This window comes from Quercus suber, unplaced genomic scaffold (genome assembly GCF_002906115.3).
Source record: "Quercus suber isolate HL8 unplaced genomic scaffold, Cork oak 2.0 scaffold_666, whole genome shotgun sequence".
In the NCBI taxonomy this organism is placed as follows: Eukaryota; Viridiplantae; Streptophyta; class Magnoliopsida; order Fagales; family Fagaceae; genus Quercus; species Quercus suber.
The window spans coordinates 331,606-347,059 of record NW_027070107.1 but is presented as its reverse complement, the minus strand read 5'-3'; the positions used below and the strand labels follow the sequence as shown (position 1 = coordinate 347,059).

At 35.7% G+C, this 15,454-nt stretch overlaps 2 protein-coding genes across 3 annotated transcripts; one reads left to right on the top strand and one right to left on the bottom strand.

Moving 5' to 3' along the window:
• The first annotated feature begins 251 nt into the window (after window positions 1–251).
• LOC112034619 (small nuclear ribonucleoprotein SmD3b) lies at window positions 252–3,873 on the top strand. The gene is made up of 5 exons (XM_024067437.2): window positions 252–583; window positions 2,395–2,447; window positions 2,565–2,631; window positions 2,720–2,776; window positions 3,533–3,873. Exons 1-5 carry the CDS (start codon window positions 425–427, stop codon window positions 3,593–3,595), a joined length of 399 nt encoding a protein of 132 aa, XP_023923205.1. The 5' UTR covers window positions 252–424; the 3' UTR covers window positions 3,596–3,873.
• Window positions 3,874–5,045: 1,172 nt separating this feature from the next.
• On the bottom strand, window positions 5,046–12,513 carry LOC112034597 (BTB/POZ domain-containing protein At2g30600). 2 transcript variants are annotated; one of them, XM_024067408.2, is made up of 13 exons: window positions 12,295–12,513; window positions 10,916–11,809; window positions 10,135–10,464; window positions 8,897–9,127; window positions 8,346–8,507; window positions 7,582–7,794; window positions 7,440–7,487; window positions 7,291–7,346; window positions 6,940–7,072; window positions 6,708–6,782; window positions 6,546–6,626; window positions 5,530–5,598; window positions 5,046–5,378 (listed from the first exon to the last, which is right to left on the bottom strand). In XM_024067408.2, the coding sequence occupies exons 2-13, from the start codon at window positions 11,702–11,704 to the stop codon at window positions 5,160–5,162; spliced, it is 2,406 nt and encodes an 801-aa protein (XP_023923176.1). In that variant the 5' UTR covers window positions 11,705–11,809; window positions 12,295–12,513; the 3' UTR covers window positions 5,046–5,159. The 2 variants fall into 2 exon arrangements, with proteins under 2 accessions (XP_023923176.1, XP_023923175.1); XM_024067407.2 differs by having other exon boundaries at window positions 10,916–11,762.
• Window positions 12,514–15,454: the final 2,941 nt, after the last annotated feature.

Genomic DNA, 15,454 nt, shown 5'->3' with positions numbered 1-15,454 from the left:
TCTATACACAATTTTTTAAAAATATAATGTGTTATTTTTTTTTTATTTTAATAAAACATAATGATAAATTTATACAAATTTTATTTTAACAAAATAAAAACATTTTTTATCCCCTTACTTTTTCACCTTCTAGCCAAACACAAATAAAAGATCCCACTTTTCCATCTCATTCATTTTATATCCTCCCAATCAAACGAACTTAAATCAAACCGGATTTGGTTCCTTCAAAAGGCCTCCATATATTTTCCTCAATTGACAAAAATACCCCCTATTATTGATTACCGTTTTTCCGTGACGATATAAATTAAAGAGAGCATATAGAAATACAGCGAGTTTTTTGTGAGTTTGGGGTTAATTAGGGTTTTGCAGAGTGCGAGAGAGAGCAAACGAGAGAAAAAGAAGAAGAAGAAGAAGAAGAAGAAGAATGAGCAGGAGTTTGGGAATACCGGTGAAGCTACTACACGAGGCCTCAGGGCACGTGGTGACGGTGGAGCTGAAGAGCGGTGAGCTCTACAGAGGAAGCATGCTCGAGTGCGAGGACAACTGGAACTGTCAGCTCGAGAACATTACCTACACTGCCAAGGTACTCTCTAAACCCTAGGTTTTGTGTTTGTGTTGGATATGCTCTGTTTAATTGTGCCATTAATGGGATTTTCTTAAACCCTAGTCTTTTGTTTGTTTCAGAAAAAAGTTTGTAATTTTGTGTTGTTTGTGGTTTTCTAAAACCCTGGGTCAAAATACACTTGCTAAGAAGATTTTACGTCTGGGTCTGTTATTGTTTGAATGATTGGTTTCATAACTTACTTAGATTAGGAATTAGCTTTTATTGGGGAAAAACAAATTGAAATTTGGATATGTTGAGGTAAAAGATCCCAAACTAATATCAAGAAGTTAATTAGGGAATTTTTATTATTAAAGAAAAACAAACTGTACAAAAACAAGACAACATTAGCTAAAAAGGCTGAAGACAAGAAACCCTACAGACTAGAAAGAGTGGATGACATTGTTACAACAAATGACCCTGTTTACTGGGTTTTTACACTTTCTTTACATGATCAACCCAGGCTTTTGTGTCTCTTCTAATCAATTGAAGAATAGCCTCCTGTGATCTGTTATTTCTGCTGGAACTTGAGCATCCCTTTTGGGCCAAATGTGGTAAACAGCTGCAGTCCAAGCGTGCCTTCCGATGAAGCTTTTAAAAATCTTGCCTCTTAGGATATCACTGAATGAACCACTCTATCACAACAAAAATACAAACTTTCATTCATTCACCAGCCCTTGATAGTTTGACAAAGCCTCCTACTGGAAGGGTATTAGTGATCCTTACTCTGAAGGCTACCTCTATAATAAACACAAAGTAACACCTACCTTGAAATCCCAAAGTCAGCATTCTGTCCCGATTAGCAAGCTGGTTTCTAAGCAAGCCAACCAATAAAAAAATTTTAGGGATAGCGTTTTTTTTCCCCCCCCAAAGATTGTTGCATGTATTCAGCCTCTTTATTATTTTCTTCAATCCCTTTTCCTGTCAGGCGTTAGCACATTTTGCATAGTTCCTACGGTTGTGTTTCTCCAATTTTCACACCCATAATGATTTTTTTTACTATCTTTGTTTTTTGAACTTGGATGTATGTCTTGAATACATTTTTGAGGCTAATTTCTTTATATTGCTGTTATTCATTTCATCACCCATCATTCTATTGGGTTCCCACTCTTAACTTTCACATGCTATGAATTTGAATGATCAAAGAAATGAGAGCTTCCTCTACATGTATGGATAGTGTCACATTTAATGTTGGTAGTTATTATTACTGGCTAAAGAGCATAGTTGATAAAAATATAGACGTAGTTGAAGTATTGGACACAAGTGGGTAGGGGAGGTAACAAATGTAGAAATTTAATATATATTTTTAAGTTTTATCAATATTTATATATATATATATATATATTTATATATTTATTTATTTATTTTTAAAGTGAAATGAAATATATTTCAAGATATTGTAGTGCAAATGTGGAAATAAATGGAACCAGCAAGGCTAAGGCTTGCTGGTGTGCTTGTCAGGTGGTACTCTTCAAAACCACTAGTATTGATATAAAAATAGATTTGTACTGGATACATTTTTTATGTGATTTCCTTTTGAATTTTTGTAAGACCCATGTTCCTAGTTCAATGGTGTTTTCTATTTTCCCCAGCTCCACAGATTTTGGCTTGATTCTCTTTTTATGTGCCAATTAGACTTTGCAAGAGAGAGATGGGCAAATATTTGGATTTTTGGTTCTGATTGAGTCATTCCTTCATTATAGCTTGAATAGCTTTTTAGATAAATGTATCTCTTGTTTATGTTCTTAATCTTGTTTTGCGTTAGTTGCTCATTCTTCTTGACTTATGCACAGGACGGGAAGGTCCAACAACTTGAGCATGTCTTTATTCGAGGCAGCAAAGTCAGGTATGTAAATCATATGCTGTCTGATTAGAATATCTAATTTATTCGCATCTCAAGCCTTTTGATGTGTTACTTGCAAACTGACTGCAATTCTTTGAAAATGCTGTGAAAATTTAACAGGTTCATGGTCATACCAGACATGCTGAAGAATGCTCCAATGTTTAAGCGTCTGGATGCCAGGATTAAGGTATCTTTTGGTTTTTAAATGGTTAGGTTCTCCTACGTTGTACATTGCTTGAAAATTTTCTGACCTATGCTTTCTGAATTTCCTATAGGGTAAGGGTGCAGCACTTGGAGTTGGCAGGGGTAGAGCAGTTGCAATGCGGGCAAAGGTAAAATTCTTTTGTATTTGGTGTTTTCACGGTAGTAGTCTCTCTAGCCAATAACATTTTTAAAAGGAGGGTATGATCTGAAACACTGATTTAGCAGCTGTATATTTTAACTTAAATGAAACAGGATGGTTTAGTGATTTCTATCTACATGAATTGTCATGCTTGATGATAAAAGAAGGACAAAATTTAGCTACAAAATTAGTTGTAGCCTAAGGCTACAACCTTACTCAACATCTTTTTATTGGAGATGATTTTTGACAAATCTACTATTGGATTACATTTTCTTCTTATATCTTCCATGCTCGTAAAATTTCTAGAAAATTAAAGATCAATAGTTATGTTATCAATAAATTGTTAAAATTACAAGTTTTTGTAGTTTAAAGTTATGCATAAAATAAATTAATAAATAATATCCGATTGGCACAAAATTTGATATATGTATTAAGAGCATAAAGAACATGTAATTCAATTGTTAGATTTTTGAAATATATAGCAATGTTAATGATATTGAGTAAGGTTATAGCCTTAGGTTACAACTAATTTTGTAGCTAAACTTTATCCACAAAATAAACCTCTCTTAAATGCAAAATGCTATGTGAAACATTGTTTCTTCTTTTTAGTCTTTTGAGTGGCATGTCTGGCCGGGAATAAGTCTTTGAAATGATGTTGCTGTGTGTGTATACTGTAGTGTATATGTATATATGGTTTGGAAGTGTTCTAACTCTTAACTTCGTGTGATATTTTTTTTCTCTGTAGGCTCAGGCTGCTGGCCGTGGAGCAGCACCTGGTAGGGGGGTTGTACCACCTGTTCGGAGGTAATCAACTGCTGGATATTATCCTCTTCAGTCTAGAGCATGGATTGTCCTTGTTGGTAGCCTATGGATTCTTTGGGTCCTCTTGATATTCTCAAAATCTATGTAAAAGAATGAGTTTTTGATTAGGAAGAAAAAACGATGGTGACCATATTTTGTGAATCTGAGAGAGAGCTCTTACTTCCATCTCCATGCATGGGGCTGCCAAATTACTTCTACTTCTTTCGACTTTCTATTATGTACAACTGTTGTAAGCTAGTTGTCTGTCCTGTTTTTGATTCTTAATCCATCTATATTTGTCTCTCTTATATGAAAAATATTGAAGAATGAAAAAGAAAAAAATCTTGTAAGGCACTGGATAGAGAATTTGTAGGGATTCGCTCAATGATCAGTAGCCCACTGCATATTATGCAACCCACTTAAGGATTTATTAATAGTCGGCTAAACTTGTGGCACAACACTAGCTAGTAACAAGTGCCAGCCACATGCTCTTCTAGCTAGACTCGCTAAACAAACTCGATAGTACATGATCCACGACCTCTAAAGTACCCAATTTTTTTGTGCTGATTGGGGGACTACCCCAAATCTCAGTTACCTAATTAACTTGTGACAATTTTTTTCTCGGCCGCAAGAAGAGCAAGTAGACGCTACTGCCCTTTTGGGAATGGGAAGGGGTAAGTGCGTCTGGTTAGGAGCCCTTTATATGATTATTATTATTTATTGACTTCATAACCTGGTTGTAAAAAAAAATGGCATTTCTAAATTCTAAGGCTAATACAAAGATTATTAGATGAAAATGCTGTGCCACTTGCGGCAAAAGTATGCAGCAGCTCATAAAGGCATTAGAGCACATACAGAAATTCCGCTGAACGTACTTGCATAAATCGTTGAGCGAAAGACGTTTGGTAACTCTTTGCTAACGGCATTTAATGTAACATTATTTTTTTTTGGCTTGAATTATTTATTTGAACTTGTAGCTTAATTTTCATATTTTTATTTTTATTTCCTAGGAAAATAGGGCCTGGTGGGATTGGAATTCCAGTGTCCAGGCAACACGAGGTGCTGAAATCATTGGAGTATCCCTAGGATAAATAAATCCCCATAGTTTGATAATTAAACCACTTATAGAATGCACTCTCCGTGGGCTGACCCAACTTGCAGCACAAATGCCACTTGCTCATTCTAATATCTGTACAAAGAACATATTTAAGAGTTTTCTCACTCAATGATCCCCCAGAGAGCACAGCATCACTTTATAATTCATATTGTACACGTTTTGCACAATACACCCTAGCCCTAGTGCCTTGTCTCGAGTCAGTGCCTTCCTAATTAACAGGATTCGAATTGCAAAATCTTCAAAGAATTCCCACTGCTTTTTTAACACAATTTATCCAATGAAAAATGGTTTACGTTACTTGTGTATGTGGTTATATCTCCGTCTCCGCGTATGCACGATGTATAAAAAGCCTCAACTTTATCCTTGCTTTATTTGTATAATCAAGCAAATGAACAAGAAGACAAAGCAACACACGATAATACATTAGCCAGGGAGGCCCACAGTTCCTATCAAACTAGTGGAAGTAACCGTATAGTTCTAAGAAGCAAATGCAGAAGTTCCAGGGGTTAGAAGCATCGGTGGTTTGTCCAGTCATTATAACCCTAAAGAATCTAAAGGGTAGGAGGGCATTTGGTCCAATAATAGGCCATGATGCAAACTGACTAGGTTTACAGACTGTCTGATCATTCTCATGTACTCTCAAGTTTGTCCAACTCTTCCCATCCAGAGAGCCCTGCAGATGCATAAGAAAGAAAATTCAGTCAACATTTCACCCATCTTACTGTTTCAGGTGACACCAAAACAACAATTGCAAAAACATTGCAGCAAAGTGTGTGTGTGTGTGTGTGTGTGTATAAAGCCCCAATCCCGAAGATGGTCTCTACCTGGAGATTCCAAGATCTCATAAAAGCCCTTGACCCATCCTGTCTCAAGGTGTAATAGTTGCACATAAGCTGCATCAATCAATAATATCTTGCATCAGGATATTAATCAGAGAAATAACCAAAGCATCTCATGTGATCCGGTCAAGGGAAGGACTTGTGGAAAAAACCACGACTTGACCAAAAATTCTTGCCATGATCGTCTGCTCTAGTATCCCATTTTCACAAAGAAGAAAGATATAGCTTAAAGCAACAATTATTGAAGATAGTTTGGCCAGACTCAAATTGGTACTTCATTAGGTGTACAATATCAAGTCCTATGTCAATGATTACCGTTACCGTTAACTTATATACATTAGCTGGAGCTGTTAGTAAGACACCGTGTTATGGACCCAACAAAAAAGAATATGCAAATTAAACTCTACCATACAGATTTGCCTAAATACTTGGGCTGGCTACATGACAACTCGGACTATGGCTCCATTTTCAAATCCTATTCATGTCTTTCCTCAACATCTCTTTTAACTTCCTCTTCACCTTTCTGCAGAGGGATTTCTTGTAAATGCAAATATAAGATAAATCCCCAAGTTTCCTTGTTTCTATTTTCTTGATATTTTTATTTGTACCCTCCCAAGTTCCTCTTGTTCCAAAGTACCAGGTATAACCCAGCATTTTAATTTTTAATGGGATGAGACACATGCGGTAGCTTAATTTCTATAGTGAAGAATCAGCCAAACTGGATGTCACATAAGTTGGTTAAATTGAGTTTACAGGCATCCATATTCAGAAATTTTGTGCATGGTTCTATTAGCTATATGGTGACAATAATATCAGCATCTAACAAGATGCAATCAAAGCTGATGATAAAATTTTATATGCTATTAAAAGCTTAATCCATTAGTGATAATGATATTTCTTCTATGGTGCCTGTAAGTGCATACTTGGAGTAACGTTCGCAACAATGAAGTTTTGCTATATCATAACAAAATTATTTCTGAAAGTATGAATAGAGACAAAACCTGATGTTCTTGGCCAAGGTCAACTGCCCACCATGCACAATTATGTCCATCTTCCATCCGAGGCCCAGTAAAAGATGTTCCCTAATGTAGGGAAATACTTTTAGTTACCATTTAGAGAAGCTTATGGCGCGATAACTTCTACAAAAGTTTGTTTCATAATACCTGGTAGGTTCTTGAGACCAAAACCTTGGGATCAGTGTATCTTGAAGGGGGACTACTAGCTGTAACAGTAATTCTCTGAAAATTTTAACTTCAGGGGGTGAGAAGCTGTATTAAAAATAATCAATTGACTTACCAAGAACTTTTTTTTGAAAAGTTGCTTAGAACATGATTTGGAAAAAAGAAGAAGAATATGAAGATGACACAGAAAGAAAAGAAGAATTAAGAACATTACCTTAGACAGAACAGGATTTACCCATTGATGTTCTCCATATGATGTGCCTGCAAAGTACAGAACTCCATTGCTGTCCCCATCACAGATGTACTGGAGCTCTTTATAACTAGATTGCCTATGTCGAAATCTAATACTACAAAAGTAAGAACAAATTAGCTAACTCCTCCATAAAAATATCTAGAGAAAGAATATTAGCCACACAAATTGTTCCCAGCAACCAAATAAATTATTGCCTATTATGCCTTATGGCTCTATCTTAGAAAAAATGATTTCAATCCTTCAGAAAAACCCTCTACAGCATGAGATCATAAATCATCAGTACAATACAAAAATAAAATACTTGATACTTACTTTTGATCATTTTCTAGCCTTGCTCCATTTTCTACATAACTGATGGCCTCCTTAACCTAGGACATTAACATAGGAGAAAAACAGTAAGCCAAAATTTCATAAGATCAATGTGTTATTTATAATTAGTAAAAAAGAACCAAATAACTTACAAGATTATCAAAATTATGAAAATGCCTGCTAATGCTGCTCTTCTCCAACTGCAAAATCATTACAGATTAGGTAAAGTCAAAATAAGGAATTCATATATTCAGTAGACTGGCTGACACTTTTCTGCACCAAGGGCCTGCATACCTTCTTAAGTAAGGCATATGGAAGTAACGGAAATCGTACAAATGGCAACAAGTCATGAACTGACTGAAGCCTTTCCCCAAAAAGGTGTTCAGGAAACGAATTTATTATCAGCTCATCCACCACCTCCCACCCATACAAGTCCTTTGCTTTCATGCCCCACATTAAGATTGCATTAAGAACTTTTTCTTCAGATGTGACGGTCAAATCCGGATGCTGCAACACCCACAATATGTTATAAATGATATTAAAAATCAAAGTCTTTAGAAGAAGTATTATAAGGCTAGGCACTATCAGAGTAAGATACTAAGTAATCATCTATCAGCTTTGGATTTGGACTTGTAATTTTGGCTTAGGACACTTAATTTCCTGTCTCAACTCAAAGAAATCCAGTCTTTTCAAAATCCACAAATAGATGTGGTCCAAACTTCTACATTCGTCAGTGTTTCTCCAACTCCTTAACAACATAATCTACTAATGTGACAAACCCTCTTTGGTTCAACAACCAAAATAACCCTCATTTTATTTACATATTGGAGAAGTAGGACAGAGAAGTAAACTATTCACCCTGTCACCCCATTTCCAGATGTTAAAGCTGGTAACCACGCTCCACTTGTGGAGCATTTGTCCCTTCTAGTTCTAAATTATTGAAGCACTTATGCTCTTCTTTCTAGGAGAGAGTATGTGTGCTCTTGTAAAGCCACCTTAATCCTTGATTTGACTGTCTATCTCAAAACCAATATGCAACTTGAAACGTGAGAACCCACCTGAATAATATTGCTAAAAGTTGTCTCGTCTAGCAAGACGAAGTCAATGCTTGCAGTTGTACAGTAATCAAAGTGCATTGCAACTTTCCTCTCGCATGTTTCTTCAATAAGTTTACATGATGGAACTGATGCAACCACTTGGAGGATTGAACATACTGAGTCCTGCAACAAATTTCAACAGTTAGCTTCAAAGGCAACAGTCCAATTACTTTTCCAAAAATGTCTGCTTCCTCGTCCATTAAACTTGTGCATAATAGAAAAACTCGTTGTATGACCCTCTTCCACTAGGAGAACACCATCCCTGCATATAATATGTACACAAGAAGTATCAATATTTTATCATTCATTCTCACAAAATGGTATCTCTTCTTTTCTTTTCTTTTTTTCTTTTTTTTTTTTTGGGGGTTCAGAAGTCCGAAACCGCTAGTCACTTCTCCATCTTTTAGTTCTAGTCATACAAGTAACACTGTAATAATGAAAGACAAAAACAATGATCTCAATTACAATTGAAAAATTAAAATAATGAGGTAAGATAGGGGTAGCGAAACTACCTCGGAGAGGCATTCTAAAAGTGTTTTACAGCATTCCTGATGAAGGAGAGTAACTCCAAATTGATCAGCCAAAAATAAAATTTGGAGTAGCAAGGCACCGGCGACCACTGTTGCTTCCATATCAAGTTCACCACTGTACATGAACTCAAGCATAGCCCTAAATGCTTCAGGTGACACATCCCTTAAAGAAACCTCTGAGGACATGGTTTCACTCATTCCATTTGTGAACATCTGCCAGTTAAACTTTTCCTTTAATAGTGGATCATATGCATTGGTAAAAGAATAAAAACCAAGTAGATTCCCAAAGAGTACAGAACTCTTAAAATATCACATTTTTCAAAAGAAATGCATAAAGAAAAGCTGAAATCCTTTAATAAACCTATATACCACTCCTTTCATGTAATTTATGCAAACCTCGTCCACAGCTTAGGGACAAGTATTGCATACAGACAGACATACAAAGTAGCAGTGTACAACCCCAAAAAGTTCTTTCTTTCTTTCTTTTTTAATTTCTTTTTTTAACTTCTTTAAGATGCATATTAGATGTTTAACTTGTCTATTTGCCTTTTTTTTTTGGAGTTACGATAGGATTTGAAACCTACGGCATCCAATCCATGATGATTGTTACCATTAGGCCAAGACACCAATTAATTATGTTTGGTATAAGCACAATTCAAATGTAAGTCCCTTATTCGATCACAAAAGACTTTACCAATTGAGTTAATTAGAACCTACAACCTGTCTATATTTTGTTTTACATGAGTTTTTTCCAATGCAGACCTTTTCCCATGTAAATCATGTGAATAGACAATCTGGGCAGGCAAATGATATGAAAATAGCTATTATGCCTTTAAGTTCATATCAGCATATCACATTGGAAACCTTAGCCCAACAGTGAACATTAACAGTTGTGTCAAAATCAAGGCCCCTGAAAAACCAGTAAAACAAGAATTATTTGTTGTTTGTTGTAGATTTATTTAACCTTATTCATGCACAATCATTTTTTTTTTTTTTTGAATTTTACAAATAAATGAAATTGTTATTATGGAGCTTGGTAAGATGCTTGCATATTTTCTATTAATATAAATGCATAGTAAATCCTGTTAAACAGACAGAACACATTAGATGCCCCCGTTCAGAAGCAAAATGCTCACTGTGGAATGTCAGAACTTTCATTCTAAAATAGTCTATGCGATTTAAGGGGTTGAGGGAGCCACACAAGAATTAATTTGTCTCACCTTTGCAAATGGGACACTCCATAAACTGAGAATAACTTTATGTGCCTGGGCAACAAGACCATGACCCTCGATATATATGTTCACATCACTGTATTTGCCAGTTATGAGCAATTGTCTGAGCTTTTGTATATTGACAGGAAGTCCAAGAGGGAAGGTTGCACAATAATGAGTCCGAGTGCTCGGATATGATAATTCCACGCTCTTACCCGAGTCAAACAACTTTTTATTTAGTTTAAACCGTTCTATATTTTGTTCACACTGCTTGACCAATGACATTACTTCAAAATGTAATCCTAGTGCCCTCAGAGGACCAAGTTGTGACTCTGGAATCTACATCAAACACAGGCACAAGCATTATTAGAATCTAAAGTTCCATAACAAAGTTACAACTGTCAAAGCCATCTATCAGCATACTAACTTTTGTATCAAGAATAACAATGAGGAACCTGATATACATTAAAAAAGAAGAAAGAAGATAGGGGTACAACATAATGACAGTTTAGCTTATGTTTTTTTTTCCCGTCACAAAAATGCATAAAACAAAGTTCAGGCTTCTCTTGCCTAGAAGAAAGACAAATGGAAACAAAAAACACATACCATATGTATGTATATACGTGTATGCATATGAATGATAAATTATTGAAACAAATTTTATAGTGAATTAGTGATAATGCATTTACTACAGTTTTAAAAGAGGGAGGGGTGGGGGGGTTGGAGCAAAAAGGGAATGCAGATAAATGAGGATGTTATTAAGTATTGGAGATTCAAGAAAACAAAGTACCTTGGTCTGGCCTGTGTAGATATATTGAAGAAATGCATGAAGAACTGGATAAGTTACAGCTGGCAGTTCGACAACATCTTCAGACAAACTGAAAGGAAAATTACCAGATGCAACCAAGATAGCCTTGTGAGCAGGTACGTGCCTTTCCTCAGTATCAAAAATGAAAACCATATCAGACAATTCCCAATTCTCAAGAAAATTTTCAAGACCCCATTTCTCATAATCCATGTATTCACCATTCAACTCGTCTTCCCCTTCCTCCTCACCCTCAAATTCACCACTTTCCACATGCTCCCACAATGATATGTGATTGTGTGTTATTGGCAACACATTCACATTTCTATAACCAACATGTTTATCCCAGCTACTAAGCCCAACATACCGAACACTACAATTTGGATTTGAATCTAGCCACTGAAAGACAAGATTCTGAAAGGGGTATCTTCCCTTACCAATACTAATCAACCCATCACAGATACTGATCCAATAGCTCTTAAACTCCGAAGAACAACAAAGCCCAACACCTGCCACATCAACCACAGTTTTCCCATCTACCTCAATTTTCAACCTCTTATTCCTATGACTACCCAATATAACTGTATAGTGAGGACTATTATCTCTTTTGTAATGGTAGTGCTGGCTTCCCGCATTCTCCCGGAACACCAGAGTGACATCATTGTGAGCAAAAGCTTCAAAAGCCACACAACCCCGCCCGGCTTCCCGGAATTTCAAATCCTTGCTCCAAGCACACTCAAAGGGTGCCACTGTAAGGAATTTCTTCTCTTTCATTTTGCATTATCCCTCCTTGTACAATAGCCCACTATTCTACACTCACTAGTCACTTACACTGGGAAAAAAAAACAACAGTATTTATAGGAACATCACCATGTCTATCTGAAATGGGAAAAAGATGAACATTAAAAAAAAGGACAATTTTTTATTAAAGCAACAAGACAAACATCTTGATTTTACCAGTGTATGAGATTTTTTTTCTCTCCAAATTGAACCAAAACTGTAGGAAACTAACAGTCTCTTTGATGTCATATAAAAAATTCTGACAGCTCAAACATCACTATCTAAGGTTAATTTAGAAAATGCTAGAAGCCTTTCCAGTCCCCACTTGATACAAAAAATCTAAAACCAAATAATAAACTACAAGTATTAATCAGAACCTCGCTCTGAATCCTACACCACATTCTTATCTAAGTACCTGACCAGGACAAAAATATATGGAGAAAAACCTCATATAAGGCCAAAAAAAATCCATAAACGACAAGAAAAAGTCATGGTGTTGATGACAACAGTGGAAAAAAAATCAAGTCTTTGATCAAAACCCACCTCAAAAATTTATTGAAAAATGGAAGCTTTTCAATTATTACCTGGTTGAAGAAGATTCATGAGGCCATGCGATCTCTGTCCAGGAATCAGAATCAGAAAGAGGACTGTTGAGCCAAAACAGATATTTTCCACAAATTGGACAACATGGGTTTGGTTTGGTTAAAACTTATATGTCTTGGAGGACTTGGTGTTTTTTTTTTATAATCTTTGAGGACTTTTTTTTTTTTTTTTTTTTTTTTTTTGATGAGAATAATCTTGGAGGACTTGGTTAATGGGTAACTGAGTTCCTAATGTTCCAAAAATATTTCATTTAATGCTTTGAAAGTAGAACCTTTTATTTTATTTTATTTTATTTTTTTATGGATTTCTGACCGTAAAACATTCTGACAGATTGAAAGTGAAACGTGTCAGCTGAGTGGGAATTACCAGAATGATACTCCAAGCAAAAAAAACCACAGCAACAAATCTGGCTCTAAATATTTTTAGAATTATCTTTTTCAATCAACTATATTTTATATGACAAATTATACCATTATTTATGTGTTTTTTTTTTTTTTATGAAATATGTGCTTTATTTAAACAAATCATATAATTTCAAAATTATATACAAATAGTCTCTTCAATTATCTTTTATTTATTTATTTATTATAAAACAACCTAATTAAAAATAAATAAATAACATATGATTAAAATGTTAGTTTTTATTAAGTGACCAACTTTTAATATGTATGCCAAAAACCTTATTAACTCAATAATGGTTCCAACATAGACATCTAGACTAGAGTTCAGATTTCTCAATTTAATTAACCTTTTTAGTCTTTTGCTTTCCCTTATTTGTTTATATTTATTTAAGCTATTAGTCTTTTGCTCTTGACATAATGCTTATATTGTTTACACATTAAAAGCAGTATAAAACTCCAAAAAAAAAAAAAAACTATTATGTACTGCTTTTTTTTATATAATTTTTTTTATTATGTACTGCTTAGAATCCATATATATATATATATATATATATATATTTATATATACATACATAGCATAGGGATGTAATGCTCTATTCATGACATCTCACAAAAAGTAGGAAACACTAGGGGTGTGCAAAAAATCGATGAACTGAAGAAAACCGCTTCAAACAGACCGAACCGTTGCAAAAATTTCGGTTCGGTTTTGGTTTTACTATATAAAAAACCGACAATTTTGGTTCAGTTTTCGGTTGCAGATTTGAATGCACCGAACCGATCGAACCGAACCGAAATATATTATTATATTATTATATAATATTTTATATTAAATAGATATAATATAAGGTGTGTAAACATGGGCTTGGCCTTGCCAAAATAACTCAAGCCCACTGCCCTTTTTTTTTTTTTTTGGAAAGAAGCCCACTGCCCATTAGTTAATCTAGATTAATTAACTAAAAGTAAACTAATTAACTTAAATTAATTAAGTTAAACAGAAACTAATTGAAAATAAAGAAAATAAAAACCCTACCCTTACCCTACCTACCCCACTTTCACTTACACGCCCTCATCTCATCTGAGTCATCTCCCTCATCTCCCTCACGCCTCCATCTCCCTCATCGCCCTCCCTCATACACGCCGGCCTCCATCTCTCTCATCTCCCTCGCGCACGCCGGCCTCCATCTCCCTCATGCACGCCGGCCTCCATCTCCCTCATGCACGCCGGCCTCCATCTCCCTCATCGCCCTCACGCCTCCATCTCCTTCATCTCCCTCACGCCTCATGCCTCTGCTGCCGCCTCCACATACTGGCCTTCACACGCCGGCCTCCCCACGCAGCTTGATCTTTTCATTCTCACGGTGACCTTCTCTAGTCTCTTTTTAATTTCTTGATAACCCTCTCTCTTTTTTGTATTTTGGGTTTTGCTTAATACTAAATCAATGCTATATTTTTGTGAATTTGATGTTGAGATGTTATTTTCTTATTGAAAAAATGTGATGTTGAGTTGTTATTTTTTGTTGAGTTGTTATTTTCTGTTGTGAATGTGATGTTGGCTTAGAGTTTTGGAAAAATAGATAGCCCCATGTGCTTAACTGAAAACGGACTGAAACCGAAATACCACCGAAACCGATTGATTTCCAATTATTTCGGTCAGTTTCAGTTGAGAATTTCACAAACCGAAAATTTCGGTTTCAGTTGGCCAAACCTAAAAAGACCGACCGAACTGAACTGATTACACCCCTAGGAAACACAAAATATGGACTTATGGTTGTTCACACTTCACACGTCTTCTTCAATTCAATTTGTTTTCACCCTTTGATTGTTAGCAGATCTTCACAAAAATTACACGGGTCTCAAAATGAGGAGATAAATAAATTAAAAAAAAAAAAAAGAGAAAGAGAAGGAAGTTTTGTTTTCCACCCCTAAGATGTTTATATATTTTCATAGAATTCCTTCAATTAGTTTGATTTGTTGCACAAAAATTCAGGTGCAATTTTCCTCTCCTTTTCCCCCTTTAAACATCATTCAGAACCTTAAATTCATACCTTCTTACTTATGGTCCACACTAAAGTAATGTCATCATTCATCATCACTGTATCTTAAGGTAGATCTTATCCAATCTAGGCCTTTTGTCCCTCCTTTCCGTTCTTAATCTACAAAGTAAAGTGGTTATGAAACTTTTTTTTTGAGAAAAAGGTAAGTGAGTTTTATTGATGAGCAAAATCAAATTGGAAAACATCTTCCAAATCACTAGGTAGTTCTTCTACCCATACATTAGTGGCAGCAGATGAAACTGCTCTATGGGCGAGAGAGTGGGCAAGCTTGTTGCCATCCCTCTTAACATGCTGAAAACAAGAAAATCTAAGGCCTCTCCGTAAGCTCTTAATCTCCCCAACTACATGACCACATAATATTAAGCACGCCTCCTGACTGTTGACTGCCTAAACAATACGAAGACTATCACCTTCAAACACCACCTGTGAAAGACATAACTCCTGGGCAAAAACTACAGCCCGATTGCAATCCAAAGCTTCAGCCAACTCCACAAAGTGAGGGCTACGAATCTTCTGACTGAGGGCAGCAATGATATGCCCTGCTGAATCCCTTACCACAACACCCAGACTAGCCATACCAAGACCCTCAAAGAGGGTAGCATCAAAGTTAGCTTTGTACATACCTTATTGTAGGGGCTGCCAATAGGTAGGAGCAGATTGTCTCATTGGCTTAGTAGGCTTCTAAT